General features: G+C 38.0%; 1 protein-coding gene across 2 annotated transcripts in view; it reads left to right on the forward strand.

Moving 5' to 3' along the window:
* The window catches only part of SLC2A13 (solute carrier family 2 member 13), a 206,044-nt gene that overhangs the window by 98,876 nt on the left and 82,117 nt on the right, over positions 1-25,051 (forward strand). For both annotated transcript variants that reach the window (XM_075492063.1, XM_075492062.1), the window contains exons 5-6: positions 16,938-17,101; positions 21,688-21,808. In XM_075492063.1, coding sequence (XP_075348178.1) covers positions 16,938-17,101; positions 21,688-21,808 — 285 coding nt within the window. The remainder of the gene's footprint in view (positions 1-16,937; positions 17,102-21,687; positions 21,809-25,051) is intronic.

Genomic DNA, 25,051 nt, shown 5'->3' on the forward strand with positions numbered 1-25,051 from the left:
AATAATTGGATAAAGGAAGATGGGATAAATAGGATACAATGCATTGATTTAACAAAGAAAAATTAAGCTGTAGACCAACCAGATACTATTCTTTGAACAAATAAGTGGTTTTGTTAAATGACATTTTCAACATTTTCTTGTTCTATCTGGACTCTAGCCAAGTTTTGATTCTTTCACATGAAAAATTTTTAGTTCAACTTTACTTCAAGAATAGCTGGCATTGCTGAAGAACTGTAAGATGAGTAAAGGTCTAAGCAAAGATGTTGTGCCAGAAGGTTGTGAGAAAAGTTACTGTACTGGAAAGACTAATTAATCTTGCCTTATTTAGTATTCTTGTTATAGACCTTAGTGCCAAAGGTTTTTTTTCAATTTTATTTTGCTAATAAAATTGAACCAAAGTTAGGATTCATTGCCACTGGTGATAAATATGGGCTGAAAATCAGAAGACAGTTCCTAACTGCTGGCAGAGGATGGTTATGGAGCATAATGTAAGGTGGGGCTGAAATGATTTTGTGAAGTGCATTGTGGTTTCCTGCAATAGCACAGTATTGGTTTAGGAGTTTCATTCTCATCCTTTCTTTTAGATGAATCTCAAGAAAGTTAGAAATGGTCTTTGCCCGTCTTAATGCCTGATTGTGAAAATGACTGAGCTGTCTTTAGCTATTGAATTAACTTGTAGTGAGTAACATAAATTAGGAAGAATATCTAGAGATCATTTGGTCCACCTTGCTGTTCCAGGCAGAGCTGGCTTCAAAATTAGATTGGGTTGTTCAGAGTTTTATCCAGTTGAGATTTTAAAATCTCTAAGGATGGATACAGCCTCCCTGGGCTACCTGTTTTGATGCTCAACCACTGTCATGGTGAAAAACTTTTTTCCCTTATTTTCAGTTGGAATTTAACTTCTTGCAGCTTGTGACGATTGCTTCTTTGTCCTTTCACTGTGTGACTGAGACTGGCTCTGTTAGTAGCCCTGCTTAGGCTGTGGAAAATACCTGTAGTCTTTTCCAGACTACACAAACCCACCTCCCTCAGCCTCTTCTCATATGCTTTATTCCTTTCACTGTGGTCATGTTCAGGACTCTCACCTGGTTTGGTACTATCAGAAATCAGACCTTTCATGTTTTAAGATTATGTTAGAGCTCAAAGAGGATAACTTCCTATGGTAATATGCAGCAGGCTACCTGCATTTTAAAGTTTTTATTTTCAGCGCTGTTAAATCTTGTTATTGTTGTAAATGTACACCTGATATAGTGGAGCAGAAGTAACATGGGGAATCCCAGGCCCTGTCATCGTACTAAGGTATGTGTGAAAAATCTTTCTTACAGCAGCATATTTTGCTTAACTCCCACTGAGGTCTCTTGTTCTGTAACTGGCCGAGAATTGTAAAACCCAAGGCGTTACTGTTTGGTACATTAAATTGATTTCCAGTAAGATAGTACGTTGATGGATATAAAATAGATTCTGTATTGAGGTTATGATTAGATTAACTTTTCATTAAATTGTGGAATTAATACACAATTAAAGGAATGTAATTATTCTTCCTCATATCTTCTCTCCATTTCTTTAATTAAAAAAGAATATGTTAAGTTTTTCTTCACTTTGCTTTTGTGATTAGTGGTTGCCAGGTGCAGGGCTTACTACTGATGTTACTAGAGTAGCTTTTTGAAGCGTTTTTCAAGTACTCATCACTTGAGCACATCAGTGCTAAAGTTTTGTTGAGGATTGTTGCATGTTATCTTCAAAACAGAGCCAGTCCTTCCAGTCATTCTTTGCAGAAGAGGCTCCTCATACAGAGTGGAAGTTGATCTTGACAGTACTCTCTTACTGGAGTCTGAAAGGTAGCGAAAGACAATTTTAGCTTCTTAATAATTTAAGAGAATGCCCTGAAAAACAACCTCACTCTTCACCTCCCCCTTTTCAAGATCACTGGTGCTGTTCAGCATATTCCAAAGCTATAATGCAGATCTCCATGGGGTACTTCTGGTGAGCATTTTAGGAGAACTGATCAGCACCTACCTTTGTTTCCTTTCTCTTTTCCAGTTGTTTTCAAGTATTATCCACATATGAATCTTCTCATGAGAAGTGTGGAAAAGATATTTTAAAAGCTTTTGTAGAGGAGGAACAAATATGAATGAATGAAATGACATCTCCAAGGTTACAAAGTCATAGAACTTGGATTAAAATTCAGATTTTTGATCTCGGCCTTGAGTTCACATGATGAACTCTGAAGGACAGAGAACATAAATTGTATGTAGTCAAGCTGTCCTTGCACGTAGAATAATTGGTCTGAACAGTATAAGCTGCCAGGGATTTAAAACTTGGCAGCTTAATTAGTTGCAACAAGGAAATGATAAACACGAAAGTGATCTTTACCCAGAGGTAACACAGGAAAACAGACAGCTAATATGGAAAGTATTTGTTTGAAGCAGTTAAACGCAAAGACCATTCTGTATCTATGCTCTACTAGGTGTTCACAAGTAACAGTGATTATTTCAGAGAGAAGTTAAAATGTAGTTTCAAAAGGGACTGTTAAAATATCTAGCATGGAATCTTTTCAGCTATTTAGACTTTGTGTTAGAAATTTTTATGCAATTTTGTCTTAAACTTTGTTCTATATGTATTTTCTAGCAGCTTCATTGAATTTTAAATTCAAAGTATATATAAATATTACACATAACATATAGCAGTAAACGATGGCATGCACACTTAATACTGAACTGTATACGTGGTATAAACAGTAAGCTCTCTCCTATGTGGTTAAGTCATAGATAAGAACATTTTAAAAGTTGTCTATATAAATTCAGAACAAAATTTCCCTGTTGAATAGAAGTATACAGTGTATTACATGCTCTAGAGATTATCAAAGCTATTGCCTAGCATATGGTTCATAGATTAAAAGGCTACTATTCTGCACTGTAGAGAATCTAACTCTTTATTACACTAGCCTTTAACTCTTTATTACATTAGTCTTCACAGTGCTTTATATAGCTCTAATAATTTTGATGTGGTGCTTAATTGCTACATTTCATATTGAAGAAAAGAGCAATGTGTTTGTCCTTTTAAATAGGTAGCACATTCACAATACATTGCTTTGCTTTCATTGTGCAGGCTATGTTGAAACATACATTCCCAAAACAGCCATTCAGTGCTTTTCTAAGTACAGTTTTATTTTTCACGGTACATTAGAAACGTATTGGTGTCCTCTGCTGGGGTCTATTTCGTAGCTGCTTTAACGTTCTCATTGCCTCCAAAGAGTGATGATAATTCCTCTTAGCATTTTTGAATGGCAACTGGTGCAGAAGTCGCAACTTCACAGCAGGGGTGAAACATAGTTGCACCCACATAACAATTGCAACCACACAACAAACCCACATAAGAAAGTACAAGCTAAGAGCTAAATCCATGGAGGTATGAGTAAATTCAGTTTCCTCAGGTAAAATTCCTGAGGTCTTCACATAGAGCATGAATGGACTGAGGTGTCTATGGAGGGGATTCACAAAGGTCAGTGGCTTGACCAGAGGACCAGCAAGCCATGCTGTAGGACGTGGCAAGGGGAGAAATAGCTCCCTCTAGAGCAGGCTGATACCTGCCGCCTTTTGCGTTTTCAGCTGTGAATCTCCTTCTAGAGTGAGGTGTCTAACCTAGGGTAGGTCTTTCTCAAAAGAAGTCAGAAGGGTCACTTTAAGGTGCAGTAGGGCTTGGTGATTCGGGCGCCCAGCACACCAGCTGAGGCACACTTGTTGAAAGGAGCTCAGTTTGTGCAAGTCATTCTCTAGGTTTGGTACTAAAAGCTTGTTCTGGGTCTTTCCAGCAGATGGGGTTACATTTTTGTATTAAACTTTTTGGACTGGGAATTAGAATCCAGTTCTTCTCACCTTTGCTGTAAGCAGAGCATCTCCACAAAGCATATTCAGGGCATGGAGTGAAACAACATGGGTAGGAAGAGGTCTAACTTGAGAATCTCAGGTTGAGAATCATCAGAACTTGAGATTGATGCTTTGTTTGCTTATTGGCAGAAAAGCAGAAACGCATACTTGGGATGCTTGCGGATTACTTTTTAGTAAGTGAGAGGCAAAGAACTAGGCTGTTCAGGCAGTTTTTACTGTTGAAAGTAAAGAGGAAATTTCAAAAGCAGCAGCTAGATGCTACATTCAGGTAGGTTAATTATTCAAACATCAGAAATCTAACCCTTTGGTTTTCTGATTGTCATTTATATGCTATGTTAACATTAATTCCATGGTTTTACCCATCCTGAACATGAAAGGAAAAAAATCTGTGTACATAGGTGATATCACTCTAAGGAATTTTTTGGGTCTGCCATGATTTTTCCCTTTCTTGGCTGGAACAGATGGGATGAAAGACGAGAGGAAAGACTGTGTGTAATAGAAGCAGACACTGCCAAATTAGTATTCACACTGCACGCATTTAAGTTTGCTGTGCAATTAATTTTGTTTTCTAAGGAAGGAGAAAATACAAATCCGTTGATCTAGTCTACGTGCAGTGTATGTCTGAAATATATTGCAATGGTAATATTTGATTGTATGAATATTAAAACCTGAGATTGGATTTAGAAATCTCAATTAAAGCACCACAAGTGAGTGGCAGGAATTTGAAAGGCACCGAACAGTTGCCATTTATTGGTATTTGGTGCCAGAAACATCTAAAACTATAAATTCCTGAATGCACATTTAGAGTGGTCAGTTGAGGTTGTCAACTTAGGATGTTTTTGCCAAAACCAGTACTCCAAAGAAGGATCTCATCTGCCACCACGAATAATGAGCTCAGATGGTGTCACTCCAGAATTACTCTCTTGGGTTTGTTTTTTAAACAGTCCTGAAATGACTGTTGTTAATATGGGTGCATCTGTGCATTTGAGCCCAGGGAAGACTTTTGTGCCAGTTATTTCCCAGAACTATTTTTTTTTTCTTACATAGGACATATGGTTAAAATAGTTACTAGTGAGGGCATTGTGCCCAGTAGTGACTGCAGCTATGGTAGACTCATACGCACATATGAATGCTGTTATTCCTCATTGCTCATGATGGAGTTTTCCCTGAATGACTGTGGGATTGGTGCCAATAGATTTTTCTTTTTTTTTTTTTTTGTGTGTGTGTGTGCGTGGTGCTATAATAGACTAATTCAGAATGAGAAGAAAATGTATATTTACTGCAACGTTCTTAAAGTAGGCTTCCACCATTTAGTCCAACATCACTGGGTGTATGTCTTAGGGTCATCGCAGTGGCTTTAAGACCTGCTCCCTAACGATATAGCAATGCTAGAGCCTTCCATGGCACAGCACTGGCTGCGTTGCTGTGTGCTTGGGCACTGCCTTTGGTACCATCCTGCACCATGTGTCAGGGCCTTTTTCAACCTCACTTACCTTGCAGAGGAGTTTTTCCTCACTGGGTTGTTAACTGTTGACTTCCTCATTTCTGCTGTCCTTCGTCCAACCCTGTGTCCCCAGCAATATATTCTGCTATTGGTCATATCTTTTTCTGTTTTCTTTTCATTGCTGGAATCCCTTGACAGTCAGTTGTCTCAGTAGCCTAATTTCTTGTTAAATTAGTTTTTTCCCTTGTGCATCCTCTTGCCTTTCCAGAAGCGCAGCCCATTGTCTGGCCTGACACTTCTTCTGGAGGGACAGGGATGTTGTATTCAAGTATTTGAAACCTGATCTAAAGAAACCCAGAGCCTTTAAGACACTAGAGAACTTTTGGGTTTTTACTGTTGGTTTTGAGCTTTCTAGGTGCTCCATTCTTAATTGTCTCTGGCCACTTGGCTTTGATAATTGTGACACTGGGACAAGTCAGAAGGAAGCTGAAGGGCAGTTTTGGGTTTCCTCGGTTTTAAAATTGACACAATCGTGTAGTTCAGCAACCTAAGAAAGGAGGCTTGATACAGCAATTAATGATTGATTTCTAGAAAATAGGCAAGACTCGGATTTAAAAGTTTAGGAAATCTGTATTAGAAGGTCAATCAGTATCGTAAAATAAATTAATATATAGCTTGATAGCCACAAAGGCTTTACTATGTCTCTGTTACGTTTTTCTTGGCGATCAAAGACTACAATGACCTATGCATTATTTTAGACCAATTTTGTGGATTCTTAGCAAGAATTCATTACATTCATTCTCATGGCTTGAGCTCTAAAAATGCTAAGCTGTGCAAAATAAACATTATTAATGCAACATCTTCTAATTAAAATTGAAAAGGATAGAATATTAGTAAGATTTCACATATGAATTAATACTTGTAGTGTCACTGGAATATTAACTAGTTTTTATATGCCATAGATAAATTATTTTGATCATTTGTATGATTTCAATATGGAAATAAAGTTCTGTATATGGAAGACTGAGTTTTTAGTAGGATAGTTATAGATTTGGGAGATTTCCAAAGATGATGTTTCCTGTTTTGTACGAGCATTTAAAACTCTGTAAACTTTTAGATTCATAATGATATGTTGTCTGTAAGTGAACTTACTCATTTAAAAAAAGAGTAAAGTGTGGTTTCATGGAAGGAAGTATTTTTCTTTTGAAATGTAGTCTCCTGTGTTTAGCTGCTGAGCTTTCATAAGATACCCCTTACTTGAAAATACACGAGTTGGAGGACTGAAGGGGGGTGTGTGGGTTGTTTGTTGGGGTTTTTTTTGTTGGAGTGGGGCGGGGGTTGGTTTTGTTTTGTTTGGTTTGGTTTTTTTTTTTTTAAACTACATTTTTAAAAAGTTGTTAAGTGAATAGCAGGAGTGCAAGATGAAGCATTCAGAAATGAGAAGATACCAGCAATAATTTACTCTGTGCACGGAGCAAAATGGTAGGATGGTAAGAGAGCAGGAGCCTGACAGAGCTTCTGGGACAGAGGAAAAGGGGCAGGAGCTGGTCTGACATGGTGGCTCAGACCACCACAGGGCTAAGGGAGCGGACATCAGGAATCAGTAGCTGAATAAATGGGCAGTAATGTGGTCACACCTGTAGAGATCTGTAAAGATTGTGTCGTATTTCATTACACCATCAAAGGCCAAATGAGGGCTTTGCAGCCTTGTGGCTGTAAGATTCATTTATTTAATGTGTATTCTACAGCTTCTAATTACATACTACCTGTCTTCGCTGTGTGGATGCAGTACCGTCTCTGGTGTGTACAGTACCATGGTCTTTGAAGAACTGGCACAAAATGTTAGAGATATCATTTGTGAGCTATTGGTCCTATCTAATCACTCTGAACTAGCTGCATTCTCCCAAGTAGTTGTGCCATGCTTATCTCCTTCCACAAGAAGATACATGTATGTATATTAATGAATTTGTTGGTAAGGGGAACAGTGGGGCTAATGCTCTCAGGATTGAGTCATGTATCTTGGCTGTGGAAAGGGCTATTTTTAAGCAGACACTTTAATGTAGTTCCCATTTGTATATACTGAAATTATTATTCTAAATACATATGTATTTGTCAAATGTTTATAATTAGGAAAAATGTAAACAAAGCTCAGATACTCCAGTGGTAGGTGACAGTATGGTACCTTTAGGCAGTTATTTCAATACTGTCTAATAAAATGTGAAATGGTTTCCCCAGGAAGCTCCACCAACATGGTTACTAAGAGCTGGTCTATAAAAAGCTCCACAGAGCGTATGTGGGGAATCTGACCCACTGCTGGGGTGAATAAAAGAACTAGAGGTGCAATATTTTGCAGATGTACTATCTGAAAAGAAGCGCTGTGCAAACTGAATAACACTTTGTCTTGCCGTGCGTGAAAAAATCCACTTTTTTTTTAACTGAAAAATGATCATAAGATCAGATTATTTAAAGAACAGATCCTTGAAATTACTTTTTTATTAAACACTTTATAGTACATTTATTAACATATGATTTTCCTTCTGCCTGCCTGGAAGGGAAGTTTGGGGCATTTAGCATGATTCCATTCAGATACTAAACCATGGATGAAAAGTTGGTGTTAAATTGTAGTTACCTTTTTATTATTCATAAGCAAAAATTAGAAGTAGTACATTTTTTCCCAAAAGATAAACAAATATTTAGCACAGAAGCTTGCTCTTTCTTGAGAAAGCATCCATGAACTAGGTTCAAAAGAAAGCCTGTTTAATTTTTTTTCATTACCTTTGGAGATCCCATTACTCTCAGCTTGCTAACTCCTGGCTCTTATAGTGAGACTATGGTGTGTATAGTCCCTTTGTTTGCCTCTGGGCTTGGCTTAAACAAAGGGGATAGCTTGATTTTTTTTTTTTTTTTTTTTTTTTAAATGCTATGTACATTTAGCAAGTCTATTGATTTTAATGAGGACTGATTTGGTTTTTTGGGATCCCAGACAGCTTATGGCAGGCATTAGTGCTTTCCAGCATTAGAACACTCTGAAATATTAAACATAATGTAAATTAAACTGAAGTTGTCAGGATAAATGAATAATTGAATGAGATATATTTTGTGAAACACCTGGGGGATTTTCTTTCCCTGCTTTTATACTTATTAATTTGCAGAGAGCACTTATCTGCAGTGAGACTCTGGAGTGTCATTATCCTGCTGCAGGTAGTACTGGTGGATAACTGCAGATAGCCATCCGTCTTCCTCCTCTTCCCAAAGGCCTCAGTGGTCTCCATTTATAAAATAGGGATGATGGTGGTGGTTCTCTTTCATAAAGGTTCCGTTGAAGAGTTAGACGGTTGTATATTGACTGCACACAGGGAAGCCAAGGTGAGAAAGTTGACATTATTTTGCTTTTTATTGCAATGCTAAGCTTATAGGTGTTACGGAGTCCAGCCTATTTGTTCTGTGGTGGAAACGGCATCTCTGTTTTGAGAAGAGGAGGAGGGTCAAGACTTTGTTCCTCCCAGTGCTTTCATTTAATTTCCAGCTCTGCCTCTTACTCTTCAGTTTAACTCTCCAGTTAAATTCAACCTGCTTCTTCAGTGGATTTAACTATAGGGTTCTCTCCTTGAATTTACAGAGCACTTTGCCCATTACAGACTTATGTGGGGGGTTGGTATTATTTTTCTGCCTTTTTTTTCCCTTTTAAATAATAGTTCTAAATCCTCCTTGTATTGTGCCATTTTTCTGTTATGAAGAAGAAAACAATTTCCCTCCCCCATAGTTTCAGGTGAGACCTGTGAAGGACCCACATAAATGAGTGAAATGCCTGAGTATGAAAAGCACTCTGGCTGTGTGCAGAGATGTATCTGGTGCAGAGCAAATAAGCAAAAAAAAACTTAAAAGGAATTTTTCTCCAATCTCACAGCAGGTACTGCAACAGTATTTTCAAATGACCCAATAGCTGTGTGACAGTATCCCATTCAATTAGGGAAGTGAATTCCTTTGTGTATCTTGGTGATCTTAAGCCTTTAAAGGTATTTTTAATTCCTGTCAAACACTGGTACACTTACTTTGCTTAATAGCTATAGAATTTAGTCTCTTTGGACACTAAAAAAAAATCTAGTGTTTTCTTAACATAATTAAATGGTAATCCTTAAAATCTTTTCATGTGCCTTGCACGTGGATAATGTGTGGTGAATCAAAGAACATAATGGGTGTAAAGAATTATCTGTCAAACAGTACCAAATGCTGAGGGGTTTTATTAGCAAAATATACTGATTGTAATAAGTGACATTCACTATGTCATTTCACTGTATGCTGAAAGCATTTACAACACAATACATCATTACTGCTAAATGGGGAATTTGAAGGTATAATTACAGTAGGTAAGTGTACAGTGGCACTCCCCCAGGTTGCCTCCCAGGCACTCTTTTTGAAAAATCCAGTATAGACTTTGAGATGATAGAGCAACCTTTTCCTCAGAGAGCTCTTCAGGACTTCAAAAATGCAAGTATGGGAAAGAATATTCAACTGTTGGTCTTAAATTGAAATCCTGTAAAGCTGCAGAGTCTGCTTCAGTAAGATTTCAGGATCTAGTCCTTAGATATTTTGCCTTCTTAACCTGAAAATAAAGGTACATGTATCCAGTAGTCCTGTTTTATAGCTGAAGTCCGGTTGCCTTTGCAGCTAATGAGCTGGAAGGGTCTTATTGATGTCCAGAAGACAGATGATAAAAGACTTTTTGTTTGTACGTTGTCATACAGGCACATCTCATCTGTGCCACGAGAGATGCTGCTGACGTGCACAAACAGCAACATCTTATAATTGATTAAATTTATTGTTAAGTATCTTTTGGAAGACAACAGCAGATATGACAAAATGTTCCCTGCTGAAGCAATTCATCATGTGAAGTAAAACAAGATGCATTATGCTTAACAGAATGGTATTAGCCACAAAGTTTGTGTGTGTATGTATATGTATATAATTGCACATGGAGTAATATATATTTAAATATACAACATTTTCTTGTGTAAGTATCATTGTTCACATTCTCTGTGATTTTTAAATGCATAAGGTGAAACCAGGTTTACTAATATTTTTGAAACATAACAACTGTTACTGTTTTAGAGAACACCGGAGTGTCCTGCAGGAGGGACTGGCACTGAAACAGTACTGTGCAGAGCAGAACCTTGAGACAAGCTAATCGTGGTGTTTCGGGTGCTGCCAGTCTGCAGTAGGGCGCAAGTATAGGTCATGAGGTACGCTTTCAAAATACAAATTGAAGGAAGGTGGTATACGTGCTAAAGGGGAAAGCAATCAAGTCATGCAATTTCAAGCAAGAGGCTGGCTGCATAATTTTCAGAAGTTAAGTAAGTGAAAAGATGAGTAAAAAGTTTACAATCAAGTTGGATCAGAGGAGAGCAGACGTTGTGAGGGCATCATACAAGACCTGACAGAACTAGTTTGGCTGGACAGGTTTGCCCCATCTGTCACTATATGGGCTTTCAGAGGGTGGTTGAGGTTGTTCGATACTCCCTTTTTAACCTAACAGTTGATGTTTTAAGGTTTTAATTTTTTAAGGAATCTAAGGGCTGTAAACTGACTAAAGTGATAGTCCTGGGACTGATGCCGAATCGTAGTGATGAAATGGATTTTTACAGCTTTTGTGATCAACTTTATTATATGTCTAATGTCAAAGATAAGGTTAGATCTTATCCTTGCTGTGACTTTTCTATATTCATTATCCATAGCTAATGGAGATTCAGCATCAACAAACTTTTGTCTGGCAAAGACAGTTCCCATTGAAAAGTAGATCTGTGCTCAGATATTTCATAATATCAGTGCTACTGATGATATTAATATTACTAATTTATATTATAGGAGTTCAGAAAGGAGGCGATCAAATTTGTGTTTCACAGAATCAGAGACTGGTTGAGGTTGGAAGGGACCTCTGGAGGTCATCTGGTCAAATCCACCTGCTCAAGCAGGGGGTTTAAAAAGCAAGGTAAGAGATTAGGCAGACATGATTCGAGATGTAGACAGGGAAGCAGCAGAGTTTCAATAACTGCCCAGGTCTCCAGACTGGTGTCCGTGGTTGCTCTGAATGCAACCTCTGTGAGTTGAAACTGCTGTACCTCCGTTATCACTGTGGTGTGCAGAACACGAAGCTGGGGAGCTGAACCACATTATCCGACACTCCAATTATATCATCAAATGCTGCTATATCACTCTGCAATCCTTATTTCAAACAAGTCTCACCAAGGGATATTTTTACTTTGCTGCTTCTACAGCACCTTGCCAATGTGTCTGTTTCCCTTCCCCAGGCTTCATATGGTGCTTAGCAGGGCCATAGCATCCCTCCTATCGGAGAGCCTCCACACCTGGCTCCTTCCAGATATATCAACTTCTTCCCATCTTGTTTTCATTTCCAGTACTTTGGTATCTAATTTCCCATATGCTGCTTTTGCTTCCTCCTGCTCTTTCTGTGAGTTCATTTACACAGATGAGTTGCTACAGTTTAACATATTGGTGAAGCCATGGTAATTCTGTAGGCCCTTAGTGATGAAAGTGTCAACTTAAACTTTCTTGATTAAATCCCTTTTGTAACATAGGTGTAAATGGGTGGGACAGGCAGATGCAAGCTTGCTCTGTGTACAGGCCTTCTTTGCTCTAGAAGGTATTCTCAAGCTTATATAGTCCTTCTTGCAGTAAACTGCAGTTACTTGATGTGCCTGGCCTCTTTCCAGCAGTGGTAATACCAATGGGAGTTTCCTGGCTTGTGCTTCTTGTTTCTTCAGCACCTCTGAATCTTCAGAAATGCTAGACACGATAAGATTGTTGTGAACACTTGTTGTGTTCAAGCTGCAAACAAAAGCCTAAAGAGGAAGGTGCGTATGTCTGAAGGATTAAAACAGTTAATAACAATAGTACTATTATACAAATGCATTTTCAGTTCAGCAAAAAGAATATCATGTGCAAATTCACATCAAGCCTTTGAGTAGGTGCAAAGATTCAGGACCTGTATGTACGAGCATGGGGTCTTTCCCCAACCCCTCTGCCTGCAGCAAGTGGGATGCGGCAAGCTCAGCCAGCCACTGCCAAGCGTTGTATTGCTGTGGAGGTTCTGTATTCCACACCATGGCAATGCCATTTGTTGGGCTGTTGCTGTTCAGGTTAGCAAGATGTAAAATCACCATGATCTTTTATCCCCCAAGGGTGAAATGTGACGGATGGCTTAACCTAGTTTCCTCATTGTTGTCGTAATGTGTGTATTCAAAGCATGTGTCAGAAGAACAAGCTATCTTGCAGAACGTTATAACTGTATTTGCAGGGATGTGGGATAGTTTGCAAAAGGAGGGAAACATGAAACAAATTAGAAGACTTGTAAGTTGAATGGGACACTTTTGTTTGAATCAATGTGAAATTTGAATTAGCATTAGTCCCTCAGATTTTTTTACAAGATGGTATCTAAATGGTCCAGCTTCCCGGTTGGTGTTGGCATAGTCTTATGCTAATGCAGCTGCCTGGCTTGATAAATGGCACCATGGCCAGCCTGCAAGTGTCCGTACCTGAAAACGTGGACTTGCTGCTTCTAACCTGAACCTCTCACCTTCAAAAGTCACCTGGAGGACAGGGCTCTATATTCCATGTGTATATAGGTTGTAATATATTACTGTTTTTAAAATAACTACACTTTGTCTTATGCTTGCCAGCATGAGTCACTCTATTCAGGGCTGTAGGCAGGAGGAGGGTGTGACCGGGCTTCCCTCGGTGCGATAGCCCTGCTGCATGGGGCCAGGGAAGCTGCAGTGCCGGTACCTAGTCCAGTAACACCGCCCACCTGGCCCAGCCTGGACACATCTAATGCAGTTCTCATGCTGGAAATCATCAAACTTGATGGGAATAAGCTTTAGTAATTCCTAAAGGAGCAGAGAAACAGGCTGAAGGTGTAAAAGAAACGCAATTTTGTGAATGTGAAGCATGTTTTGTTATGAATACTTTTGTCTTAGTCCAATAATTGTAACATATAATAAACTGATAGAGCAGAAGGAGAGGATCTTTGTTCATGCACAGTTGCAGACAAAGAACATGTAAATATGTCGAAATTGTCACCATTTTGGATTTTCTTCAATATTTAACCATTTGCTTCTTGGCTATTGCACTACTTGCCATTTCACTTTGCATTATTTCAGTTGAGTTGAGAAAAAAAGATAGAGAGTTTCGTTATCTCTAGGGACTGATTTTCTTGGACTGAGTAGTTTGAGTAGTTGGACAGTGATTTCCAAAGTATTGTGCTAGAAAATGTTAACAAACCCTTGCAAAGCAGTGCCAGAGTACTCTGGTTTTGTTTTCTTAAAAGCAAAAATGTACATTTTTTCAAGATGTTGAAAGGTACTTCTGAGTTACTTAGATTTATTCATTAATTTTACAAGTATTACAAATTCTGTCCAAAAAGGCTGACATCCTTAGACAGAAACTTTGTTGGAGTAGACTCAATATAACAGATGGGCTGGAGCAGCCCCTTGTGAAAGATGGGGGCAATCAAAGCTGTGATGGCAGCTTATCGACGGTCTGTCTGTGGGGGTTTTTTTTGTTGATTTTTTTGTGGTGGGTTTTTTTTTTTTCCAATTGAGAGCTACAAAGCCTGGCATGGTGGGCTGCTTCTCTGCTGCTGAATGGGCTAACCTGGGAACCCTGATGCATCTGGAATTGTCTGTAAGACCTGCTTGAAGGGTGGAAATTCTCATTTTCTTTAAACGTTGGATGTCGTTGCTTTAAAAAAATCTTGACTCTCTAAAGGAGAAGAGGGAGGAAAGTGGGGGTGCTTCATTTCCTCCAATATCGTGCATTTTTGGTATATAGTCAAAGGATTAGACTGAGGATTCTTGAAGGTGGAAATGTTTCAGGGTTTTTTTTAATGTACAGCAACTCTTGATAGAACAACTTCATAATTTTGACATCCTCAGAAGTGATCAATATTAAAATCTTTCTGTATATATCCGACTCAATTACTTTTGTGGCTTTGTAACTGTCTGTATTTATTTGCTTTCTAAGATACAGTACTTGCTTAAAAATTCCAAGGATACACGTGCTTTGTCATTTTCTTTACAATTTAGAAAATAAGCTAGGACTGCACAACTTTGTCACTGAAATTACATTCTGTGCAGGAGCTGCAGTATTCACTGTGGTTGTATAATATCACAACTTGATCTTTTTCTGCCAGTTTTTTTCCTCGTCAGGAAGAAATTAAAAAGACCTGTCATCTTGTTACATTAATAGGCAGTTAGGGCTGCACAGGTTGGTATAAAAATTGGGCATACTGAAATAGGTAAACATAAGCAAATATATTTAGGTAGTTATCATAATCTATGCAAATTTTTCAAATTAGATTGCTGTGCCATAATAAACATGAACATCATTGCCCAGCACCCAGGCTTTGGTAGCTTGGCATTTGGATTTGCAGAATCTAAATTTCCCTGGCATTTGGATTTGCAGAATCTAAATTTCCCTGGTTTGTTTTCCACAGAAATGAAATATGTTGTTTATTTATGGATAAGCAGTAAGCTTCTAGTTGAGAATATATAACCAGTGAGTGCAATAAGCAACCAGAAGGAATGTCAGGGGCAGAAGGTGCCTGTTTGTCTATATCAGGCAGCATACCTCTACATGCTTTTATGTGATTCTTTATTCTTTGCTTTTTTAACCATATAGAATCGGTACGCGATATATTGCTGCTGACAACTGGCAATTTCTGACTTTCCAGTAGAATGGGGTTTTGAGAAGATTTAGATGCGTGGAGTTAAATGTGGCTTCCTGAAGCCTTGTCTGGTGGAAGTAAATAGGCGTTTCATAGTAGGTGTCAGTGGGCCAAGACTTGACATTTATGGTTATTTTCTTATCCTTAAGAAGAAAAAGAAAGATGTATTGGGAGATCAGAGACCGTTTGGATGATTTTGGTGACTAGAACAGTGCAGTACAATGTAAGTTTTGACAGGCAGTTAGCAATCTAATTTAGAAAGCCTTAAGAAGCAAGGACGCATTAACATTAGCATTTTGATTCACATGATGTCTATCCTTCATGAATCTTTGTCTCTCCAAGATTCACACCCTTGCCAGGATCTCAGAGTGTGCAGCTCTTTCAGATGAAATGAGCCTGGACAAGGCGTTGCAATCGGTAATGGGCAGACAGACCACGGAGCCAGGCTCAAAGTTCATGTGTATGTAGAGACTGGGTCCTCAGTACCAACAGGTTCACTCTGGAGGTCCTCTGCTGCTGCACCATGAGTTGGTTGTGTAGGCATGGCCTCAAATGGCTGTACTGGTGGGGAAGAGGAGCTGAGGAAGGGAGCTGGGAGGATCTAAATACCTAGTCTTAGCCAACGGGCGAGGCAGTAACATCCAGCCATAGGCGCAATCGTTTATGGCTGGTAGTGTCTTAAATGGCTCAAGCACTTTTGCAAGTAGTCAGTGGAGCATATTGTCCATCGTGGATTATAGATTTGAAATAAAAAGTGTTTTATGCTTAGAATAGAAAAATGTGGACAACTAAAATTTCTGAGGATAACACATCTAGGCATTAAGACAAGGGAACATTTAAAGCAAGCTCCATTTTGACCAGGGGGAAAAAAAAAAGTGAGTTTTGACATTTTTGATGGTTATTACTGTGTGAAAGCCTATAGGCTGCTAGGTATTTGAGGGCTTGAATATTCAGTATTTCAGTCAGCACAAGTTAATAGAACAAGATTAAAAGTGCTTCTGCAGCATGAACAAAACTACTCGCTACCCATGTGTTTTCTTGAAGGTTTATTTAGCTCTCCCTGAGAACATAGGCACAATATCTGTGTTCATTTGATCTCTGTGAAAAATGGTAGAAGGCTTCCTTTTTTTTTCCCTTTTCATTTTGCTCAGTTAATTTATTTCTGAGTTACTGTTTGTGTGGAACAGTTGATTCGTTTTAGAGAGAAGTGGAAACTTCTGTCAAATTCTCCTGTTGGGTGTAGATTCACATCCCTGCAACGTGGTGCTAAGGCATTTCAAAGCAATCATATTCTGGTTAAGACAAAAGTAATACAAAAGAGAAGGTTTCGGGCACTTCAGTGGCAGTGAAATAAAACTGCAAAACCTAAAACCAGGAGGTTGCAAGTGTCACTGGTAGCCTGTTGGATGCCATAGGTTAGTACTGTATGACCTTTAGCAGGAGTGAAAACGTATTTGATTTTTCAGCTATCTTTCCCTAGACAGTACACAGAGTGCTAAAATCCTGCACGTTTTGGCAGAAAAAAGATAGAGCACAAAGCAACAGCTGGATTTGAAAGCCGGATTTATTTAAATTAAAAATGCAAACCCCATTTCTAGCAGAATATGATTGACCATTGCAAATATAAACAGCCAAGGGAAAGGCAATTCGTCTCCTGATGTCTGCCAGTCAAAACTTTAGTCAAGCACAAGTTATGCCTTGGTTATGCCTGATTTCCCAGGGTAATTGGGTGTCAGTCTGTGGCTGCATTATGCAGGAGGTCACACTTGGTATTTGTTATGATCTTTTTTGATTTAAAATCAGAAACTATAACATCAGCCAAATTGAAATCAGCAGTGTTTGTATTTGTCTCTCCTTCTGCTCGCAGGTACTACAGTGCTACCATTTTGCAGATGTCCGGAGTCGAAGACGACAGGCTTGCAATCTGGCTGGCTGCACTGACAGCATTTATAAACTTCATTTTTACTCTCGTGGGAGTCTGGCTCGTTGAAAGAATGGGTCGCCGGAAACTTACACTTGGTAGCTTAACAGGTGAGTGCTTAGAGTATTGTATATTTCTCATAATTACTACTAAAATGAAAATAAAATTTCAAGTGCTAATTTTATCAGAGTAGTCCTCTTTAAAATAACAGTATTCACGTTATTCACAGAATTCACAGAATTCTGTCTTTTAGTGCATTTTTTTCAAATATTCAAACACTGTAACTCATCACGTTGCCATCTCTGGGAAGCAGGAAAAGGCAGAGTGAGCAGTCTTGCCTACACTCAGACGCGTCCTGCCATTTACCCAGTAAGTCCCTGCTTGCTCCCACGTTACATGCTCGTTCTGGCTGAAGTGATCTGTGACCGATACCTGCCTGTGGCTGAACATCTGGAAGGTTCAGGTGTTTCCAAGAACAGGGTTTGGAAGAGAGAAACAGTTCCTGCTCCTCAAAATAATGTTCACAAGTGTTTAGCTGGGAAGGTTTAATGTCTCCATATTTTGTTCTGTTGTCTCTGTCAGGGATCCAAACTTCTAGTTAATGCAACACAGCAGAGTGGGGAACCACCTGCCAAGTCGCTGGCCATCTGCAGTTCCCAAGGGATGCGAGTTAATCTACACTTGCAGTATTTGAATGCATGTATGTAGGCAAAACAGTGATGGCACAGTGTCGCATCTGGTTTGATACAGTTACCCAAATTTGTAAATTAAAACATGCAGTTTGGAGGCAATTTGGTATTTCCAAGTTGGTGATTTGGCAATTTGGCATTTCCAAATACACTCCAAATGTGTATTTGGAGTGTTACCGTTTTGATTTGGAGTCGAGAAACCTGAAATGTTTTTCATAATCCAAGGTCAGAAATGTAGTCATGACAGAGGAGATTGGAAAAGCACGTTCCTCACCTCTTAAAATAAAAGAACAAAAATCTCAAATCGCTACTTGTATCACAGTCTGCCTCCAGATCAGTTAAAATACATCTCCCCTGTAAGTTCTTCTATGTCTCCAGCCAGTGCCAAGTCTTTCAGAGGGGAAAGACCCAGTTCTGTACCATTCCTTATGCTCAATACCCTTTTTCCCTATGGTACTTGTCTGTTTTCTTGTCCTTCTGCGAAGTGGATCTCTCCTTGCACTGCACTGGTAGTTCTGGTTCTTGGGTGCTGCCTCTCCTTTATACTCTACGGGAATAGAGTATTTATATGTTTATATATTTGGCCACGATACCTCATACATCTGGCCAGCCCATCAGGAGTTTATTGCTTATCGGGACCCAACCTGTATAGGTGTGATTCCCACGTGGACTTTTCATACAATCACAGAACTCTTTTGCTTTTTGGCTCTGGTTAACATGTTCAAAGGTCATACAGTTGAAATATAGATATAAATGTCTCTTACAAAGCATATTAGTCATAGAACAGAGAAGAATATAGAAATAAGACACAGAATTAATGAAGGAAAATCATACAGTTAAGAGTTATTTGTTTGTGATCTTTGGGCACACAGTAATTGTTTGGTAAAAATATTCTTGGTCCTTCTGTGGTCAGTTGCTGGTCTGCAGCATCACTTGATCCATGCTGCATTGCTTGCTGTGTTCTTTATCATACAGTCCCTCCTTAAGGAATATACAAATAATGACAGTAAAGAAATCATATGTCATCTCTCTGTACTATTTAGAATGTTTTTTATGCAATGTTTGACACTTTGATTGAGGTAGTGGTGGATATGATGTGTTTTCCTTAGCAAGAGGGCTCTTTAATAAAATGATAATTACTAAATCTGCTGATGGATTTGTTTTCCATGATGAGTTTTCTCATGGGGTAGATTATATTTTACTGCTCTACTTTGGTTTGCATTTCTAAGGACATTGACTTTCACACTGAGTCATTACTGGCTGCTTCTCTGGTCTTTGGAGAAGCCAGGTATGCCCCAGTCTCCCATTATATAGAATGAGGACAAAACTACTACCTTTGCCTGCTGCTGCAAGGGTGTGGGGATTTTTTTGATAAAGGTTAATTGATTTGATGTTTGTTAGATGATAAACTACAAGAATAATCAGTAGAGAGATAGTAACGTTAGTATTTTGATTAAAAGCCAACATACTGTAATTTAATTTTGTAAACTCATGCAGCTTTTCCTGCTTTCTGAAAATATTTGGGAAAGAGCTATTTTACATTTAATTTAATGTATCTTTATAATTTTCAAAATATAAACAACTTTTGAAAAATTGAGCCTTTCGGATAGATCCAGAAGCATTAGGAAAAGTATAGTAAACTGCATCTGCCAAAAAAAAAAAAAAAAAAAAAAAGAATAAACCACACCTTGTTAGTTCTCTTCACTGCAGTTACTCATTCCTTTTAGTTTCCTATTCATTCATTTTATATCTTGGCATCATTTTTTAATCTTTCTTTTGCTCTTTTTCTTCAATTTCTTTCTTCAAAGCTGTTATTGGGAAACATGCAGGAATTTTGACAAATGCAGTATCCATTTTATTTGTGTTTTCCTTTTTCCCCTTCAGAAATTGTCAGTTTGAAAGTATGGTGGTATTTGGGCATTGGACAGTTTGTATCTCTTTTTGTGACAGAGAGGATCTAAAATATCTTCAGGATATTTCCTTTTTTTTTTTTTTTTTTAATCTCAGCTAATGATGGACTGTAATTGCATGGTTTTGTTCATCATAGACAAACTTCTCACAGAATGAAAATATATAATAAACTTCATTCACCAAGTTTACATATTCTGTACCTTTCCAAAGAAATAAGACATTTGCAGAGGTACTGGAAGTGAGTGTTAGTGTATTTGGTTAACTTAAAAGACAGACAAAGCATATTTAGAATGAATATAAATAAGATTATAGGCCCTGTCTAAAGATATTTGCTGTCTGGTTTATGGCATTTTGAAAGTACAGTAAATCTAGTGCAATATCTAGCCTGCCCAGAAAACTGGGATTATTAACGTACCTACTAGCCATAGCAGTACAAAGCGAAGTATAGAATAAACTGAAATCACATTTTATGGTGGGTAGGTGCTTTCTCTACGTATAGTTTGTGATTGAGTTTAAGGTCTTAATTGCCTTGGCTCAGGTAAATGGGTGGTCCAATCATTTCCAGTTTGTGCATATTCATGCCTATTAGCCGTGGCTGCTGCACAGACACATTCATGAATAATTTTATGACACAGATCTTGGTACTTAAGGTATTATTTATATCTCAGAAAAAGTTTTTCACATACTTGGTGGGTTTGCCTGCTAGGAAACTCTTGCTTTTTTCTTTAAAATCACTATCAAACCCACCCCTGAAACTGCCAAAACATCCCCTCTGCCCACCACCCACCAAAAAAAAAAAAAAAACAAACCCAAAATAAAAACCAGGTAATGTGTAATTTCTTACAGATTACCAGAGTGACATGTTAAGGTTTTTAATGTAGTGGCATTTCTAAAGGTTTGCACAGATGCATTTCTGAGAAAATTACTTACATACAGAGCAAAGGGATGATGAGGAGTATTTGGAATTGAATACAGTATCCTTCATTTGCCCTCAACCATTAAGCTATATCACTGCACACTTCTAAATGTATGCTGCCTTCCAACTGGGATGCGCTTCAGTGGTTTGTAAGTCTGTTTTTGTATGGTAAGGATAATGTTATTAGATCATTTGTAACTAACTCACAAATAACATTATTACTGGTTTTGTATTTTTAGATCAGGCTATGCATGTTATATGTGACCTCTCAAATAAAACATGCCACAGAAATAGTGAGTTTACAAACAGGTATACAGGGTGTTTTATACATAAAACTCGATGCCTCGTTGAATAGCAAGATGTAAAGGTTTTATAAGCCTGAGTTTGGGATAGTTGCAGTAGTATCATGAGTAGTGAAGTATATCAGTTTTCATTAAAATGATACAGCATGTTGTGTATGTGTGACAAATAAGGTAGGAAAACTATGGGTTATGTTCTAGTAATGGCCTGTTGCACAAAGTATGAACCTTTATTGCCATCTTCCCTCTCATCATTTTGCCCAGCTCGTGCACAAGGAGTTTGTTGGGGGGGACAGGAGCAAATAGATGGAAGAGGGCTTTTTCCTAGCAGATGTTATATGTACTCTTTGAAACAGCATTGGAAATTGCAGTTGGGCTTTTTGGTGGTGTTTTTATGAAAAGTCAAATTTCGTTTCACAAAGGGAAGTAGAGTCAATGAAAAAGCTGATGCTATTTTCTGTTTTACAGGAAAGCCTGCAAGTCTGGGTGTGGGTGTGGGAAGAAGTGTGGTGATTTCAAAGTCACTATTAAATTTTACCTTTACAGCATTATTTTCAACACCAAAAAGAATATATCTGTTCATTCCTGCAGTCGTCAATTCCACATGTTAAAAAAAAAAAAAAAAAAAAAGAAGGAGTCTCAACCTATTAATTTAATATCTGGACATTAAACCCGATGCACTTGACTTTAACATTTAACCTAATTCAAGATGTGGATGTAGCAAAGGGAATTTTTCTTAGGTTCTCATCACAACTCCTTAGCAAATGCTGTATGCATAGTAATGGGGTGTCTTGCTTTCCCAAGCATAGTTCAGTTCAATAGAGAATTATTTCATGTACTCTGGAGAAAAGTATCACATTGTTCTTTATCTGTATTTTTAGGTACTGCTGTAGCACTCATTATCCTAGCTTCGGGATTTTTGCTATCAGCTCAGGTCTCGCCAAGGATCACACTTAATCCACCAGATCCTTCACATCAAAACTCTACCTGCACAAAATACAGGTGAGATTTCATGATCATTCATCCAATCTTCTTGAAGATTATTTCCAATTAATTTTTACAACCTAGTGTAAGTAATAGATAATTATTCACAAAGTCTAGTACAAGGAACTAATCTAGATACCTAAAGTTAAAATCCTAACTTCCCTCAATAGAGAAAATTAGACTCTGCTTATATGCTCTGAATAATCCTTTGGAGTTTCTTGGACTAAATAAGGTTGTTAAGCAGCAAACTCCACACTTGAGATCTCCTCTGTTATATCACATCTGCTGCAGTTTATAGTGGATGTAAAGTTAGGAATATTTTAAAAGTAATTTGTAAATATGCTTGCTGTCTCCTTATAGATTTGTCATGTATAACAGCTGTAAACTCATCAAGAAGATGTGTTCCTTGCCTTTTGTCTTCCTGAGTGGAAAAAAAGTAATCTTCAGATAATTACAGATCAATTAACAATTAAAACAAATGTGATTTTTTTGGACCTTTTTTCTATAGTGGGTAGAAGATGCACTTTCATATGCAATCATAGTTTCAAATAACATTACTTCTAGGGTATTAGGAATGTGTCATTTTCTGTATTTTGTGGGTTTTATTGACGTGCGAGTGTTCTTATGTTCATTTAGCTGGCAGACTAGAAGATTCCCTCTTGAGAGAAGACTAGTTAAATGGCTGAAGAAATTCTTACTTATGTTCAAAATCTGTTTTACATGTGTTTGCAAGACATAAATATCAAGAAATTAGGTACACTTCTAGTTTCCTAGTGGTGTTGGCTAGAAATATGGTTCATGGCTTTTCATAGGCCAGCACAATGTCTTACGTGAAAGATTCTGAGGATCTGAAGCTTTATAGACCCCTGGGAAGGGGACAGAAGGTCTTCAAAAGAGTGTAAATAGATGCTAATAACTGCAACATTAGATACTACCAGATATGAGGATCCCTACATGCAAAAACTGTATTTTTACTTGTTTTCTACTGCAGACTCAACTATATTTTGCAATTTTGAGATGTGCCTATACAGCTTTTTCAAATGGCAAGTAATCTGGTTAAAAGATGCAAAGAGGGGAAGAGCTTCCAAATGCTCTCTTTTCAGAATAAGATAACATTAAGATCAGGATGTCAAAAGGATTTGCATAGGACTTAAGTTAACTATTTGGAAAGGATGTCTGGAGAGCACAGATGCACCATTTGCCGAACTCATTATTTGTTATCTAATAAAGCCAGATGATTATATAACCTGAAACAGTATAAAATCTGTGTAGAAGAAATATAATCAGTCCACCTTAAGAAGTAATGAAAAATTATTCGACAGAGTTTTCATTTTCCAGTTAACCACAGCTAGTCAGGAAGGACATTTAGACTTGTTGCGGCTTGCTCAGTGTGCACTTACAGGCAAAAGCATGAAAAATTAAAGCAGATAGTTCTAGTAAAGGCATGTTGTTTCATGAATTATCGGAATATTTTAATCTGTCATAATTTCTGTTTCTGACATGAAGTGAGCAAAAGCAGTTATGATAGAAATTCAAAGGGTCTAGAAAAAGAGCAATAAAAGAACTGAAATATTTTCATTTGGGAATATTTTGAAATAGGAGGAGCTCTCTTAGTTTACAGAGAAAAGTAACCATGTAGAGGGGGATGTGAAATAATGAGCAACAGATGAGAAAGCTTTAGTTGCTCCCACTTTAATCTTATAGTATGCCTTGGTAAAGAAACACAAAAGCCAAGAGAGTTGAAACTAATAAATGGATGCAGTTGCCCACAGATCACAGAATTAGGCTACAGCACCCACTATTTAAAAGGTTTTTTTAAAAAATTGGCATTTATATGGTTAATAACAACTTACACACTTGTGTATCTAAAACTATATTTGAGATATCAATTTTCATGCTTCAAAACATCACCAAACCCTGACCTTGCTAGAGCCGGAGGAAGAATATTCCTTCAGCATCACGAATACTAGTGTCCGTTTGGGAGGTGATATCAGCCACTGACTCCATACCAGGAAGCCTCAAAATTCCACGTGTCTTCAGCCAAGGGATCAGTAAGTGCAAGAAATATTGTTTGCTTTTGGCATGGATCAAGGGAAGAAAAACATTTTAAACGTTTTGTCTCCAATGATGTCTCCAGAGGATCTTAGTTTCAGCATGCCTTTCTGCCAAGCTCTTTTAGCTACACATAGAGAATATATACTAATTTATTCCTTTATCTAAATTATTTCTGGAGGGGTTGGCATACAGGCATACATTATATTCGACTTGGAAAAGTGGCCATTCAAGATACGGGTATGTATGCTTTCTGTGCACATGGTCAATAACCTGAATGAAATATTTTTAAATGTTTTTGTCATGAGAAAGTAGATGGTGTCTTCACCATTCCACTTGGGTTAGGAGAACTTCAGCATAACATACATGGTCTTGGAAGGAAGAGGAGGTGGGGACTACAAACGAAAGGAAAGCTAAAGGCTGGGCTGTAATTTGTGAGGCTCGCCTCTCTCCTTTTTGGCCCTGAAGGTATTCCCCATGGCAGTTATGGAGTTGGGTCAAAGAGATTCTCAAACCTGAGAATTTGGAAGTAAAAGTCTACTCTGTGTAATGCCAGTCTTGCATATTTTCTATGCTACTCTAAGAATAATGGCATTGAAGGAGCTGTACAGATAGCTACCATGCAGGGTAGCAAATGTTACTGTAGGGATAGTTACAAATAAGGTATCCAATCAAAGTAAAATGAAGCAACTTAAGGGTGGTGGTCTCTTGCTGTTTAACCCATATTTTAGCTTGCTTCAGTATAACTGCTGGTATCTCATATTGCTTAGCATTGTATCTTGCAAGCCTTGAAAAGAGGTCTCAGAAAGTTTTGAAACAGCAAAAGACAGCAGGACTTCAGAAGATCAACACGTAATGCCATCTCCCTGTAGCCACCGTAACCATTTTTAAATATATGTGCCTACACAAATGCAGCTCATAGTCTCCTTCATCTAAGGGTGATCCAGTGCTGCTCTGAGGTGAGGTATGCTTAGTCAGAGTCTAAACCCATTTGCAGCTTGGCCATCTCAGAGTATGGGGGTGTTTCCTGAATATAGCTTGTATTTGTCTTTGCCAAAATATATTTATAAGTTATAAAATCATCAGTAAAATGTATTCTGCTGACAAAAGTTTGACTGATACTATGCAGAGTAAAGATGCTTTTTATGTTTGCAAATCGGTTGGGTTAGAGTAAGTGTGGGTGTCCGTTACAGAAGCCTTAGAGCTACT

This window comes from Mycteria americana, chromosome 1 (assembly GCF_035582795.1).
Source record: "Mycteria americana isolate JAX WOST 10 ecotype Jacksonville Zoo and Gardens chromosome 1, USCA_MyAme_1.0, whole genome shotgun sequence".
In the NCBI taxonomy this organism is placed as follows: domain Eukaryota; kingdom Metazoa; phylum Chordata; class Aves; order Ciconiiformes; family Ciconiidae; genus Mycteria; species Mycteria americana.